The 2,139-nt window shown below is 35.2% G+C and overlaps 1 protein-coding gene across 1 annotated transcript; it reads left to right on the top strand.

The window, feature by feature from the left end:
* Positions 1–352: 352 nt before the first annotated feature.
* On the top strand, positions 353–1,349 carry LOC110318594 (olfactory receptor 4F6-like). Its single transcript, XM_021193758.1, has one exon. It carries the CDS (start codon positions 373–375, stop codon positions 1,309–1,311), a length of 939 nt encoding a protein of 312 aa, XP_021049417.1. The 5' UTR covers positions 353–372; the 3' UTR covers positions 1,312–1,349.
* The last annotated feature ends 790 nt before the right edge of the window (positions 1,350–2,139 follow it).

Raw genomic sequence — 2,139 nt, 5'->3', positions numbered from 1 at the left:
ATCTATCTATCTATCTATCTATCTATCTATCTATCTATCTATCTATCTATCTATCTATCTATCTATCATCTATCTTCTCAAATACATAAATATAACATGGTAAATTCATATAATGTTACTTGTATGTATATGATTTCAGGTTTACTGAATAGTGCTCTCTTTGACACCAATTGATGGATTCTCCCCTGGAGAAGACTATTTGTTTTGATCTTGGCTTTTCCTGGTAGACAAATAATTGATATTTTCCTTAAACTGTCTCCAAAGGCATGATAGCCTTTTATGTGACTTTGTCAACTGAATGCTGTTGTCCTAAATCAGAGTTTCTTGTTATCTTTCCTATTTCAGATAGCACCACAGTTGTCACCAGAGGCAATGGGTGAAGCAAACTGCTCTGTGGTATCTGAGTTTGTGTTCCTGGGACTCTCCAACTCATGGGCAACCCAGCTATTTCTCTTCTTCTTTTCCTGTATATTCTATGTGGCAAGTCTGTTGGGAAATTTTCTTATTGTGCTAACTGTAACCTCAGATCCTCAGTTACAATCCCCTATGTACTTCCTATTAGGCAATCTTTCCATCATTGACTTGATATTTTGTTCCTCCACAACACCAAAGATGATTTATGACCTTTTCAGAAGGCACAAAACCATCTCTTTTGGGGGTTGCATCACTCAGATCTTTTTTATCCATGCAGTAGGTGGCACTGAGATGGTGCTGCTCATAGCCATGGCCTTTGACAGATATGTTGCCATATGTAAGCCTCTGCACTACCTGACTATCATGAGCCCACAAAAGTGTATTTTGATTTTGGTTGCTTCTTGGATTATTGGCTTCATCCATTCAGTGACTCAGCTGAGTTTTGTGGTAGACTTGCCCTTCTGTGGCCCTAATGAACTAGACAGCTTTTTCTGTGACCTTCCTAGGTTTATTAAACTTGCTTGTGTGGACACATACACATTGGGGTTTATGGTTACTGCTAACAGTGGGTTCATTTCTGTGGCCTCCTTTTTAATTCTGATCGTCTCTTACATATTTATTTTGGTGACTGTTCAAAAGAAATCTTTGGGTAGTTTATGTAAGGCCCTATCTACTCTGTCAGCTCATGTCATTGTGGTAGTTTTATTCTTTGGACCCTTAATCTTCTTCTATACATGGCCATTTCCAACATCACATTTGGATAAATTTCTTGCCATCTTTGATGCAGTTATTACTCCTTTTCTAAATCCAGTGATTTATACACTTAGGAACAAAGAGATGAAGGTAGCAATGAAAAGACTATGCAGTCAGTTTGTTAATTACAATAAAATTTCTTAAATATATTGAAGATATATGAACACACAAATCATATTTCATGAGGCTACTGCTCTATGTACTGTGTTATATTTATTTAGAACGTTTTGTGTACTAATATAAGATTTACCCTTGCTTTCTTTCTACAAAACTAGAGTGAAATTACCAGCTACTAAGTAGTGTCTTTAAGAGACTTGATGGGATATAAAGATGGCTCAGTGATTTAGAACACTTTGTATTTTTACAGAAGACCAAATTTGGTTCCTAGCACTCACATGAGGCTCACAACTGTCTGTAATTCCAGTTTAAATGACTCTAATCACATGTTACGGACTCTGCCAGAACCAACATGCATGTAGTAATATCACACATATACATAAAATAAATACATATACATATACATAAAATAAAAAATCTAGCATACATACTAGAAAACTAATGTTTGTGCATGCCACCCCTCACCAATTTCCTTTCATAGAGGACTTCATAAGAGACTTTTTCTACTTCTATCACGTTTAATGTTCCAAATAGATTTTAAAACTGGCTGAGTGCATATTACTTTTAGATTCAGAAGATATTATGTATATTTAAGAGACATTTAACTGTTATAAGTGATTTTGATAACTTAAAATGCCAGTACAGAGTTGTATATTTTGAAATAAATTTTATTAGTTTAGTAAAAAAAAAAAATTAAACACATACATACACACACACACACACACACACACACACACACACAAACCATTATAAACCAACTGAACGTTTCCTTGTTTAAGTAAGTCTCAGCTACTAGAATTTTAAGAGTTTGCTCCATGGTGACTGAAGTAACACAGGGACAGTCCAAACACCGAA

Source organism: Mus pahari, chromosome 3 (assembly GCF_900095145.1).
Source record: "Mus pahari chromosome 3, PAHARI_EIJ_v1.1, whole genome shotgun sequence".
NCBI classification, from domain to species: domain Eukaryota; kingdom Metazoa; phylum Chordata; class Mammalia; order Rodentia; family Muridae; genus Mus; species Mus pahari.
This window is presented reverse-complemented; position numbering and strand designations above follow the sequence as displayed.

What these genes read in the sequence shown, in the direction of transcription:
- LOC110318594 (XM_021193758.1), top strand. Translation starts at nt 373, where the DNA reads ATGGGTGAAGCAAACTGCTCTGTGGTATCTGAGTTTGTGTTCCTGGGA.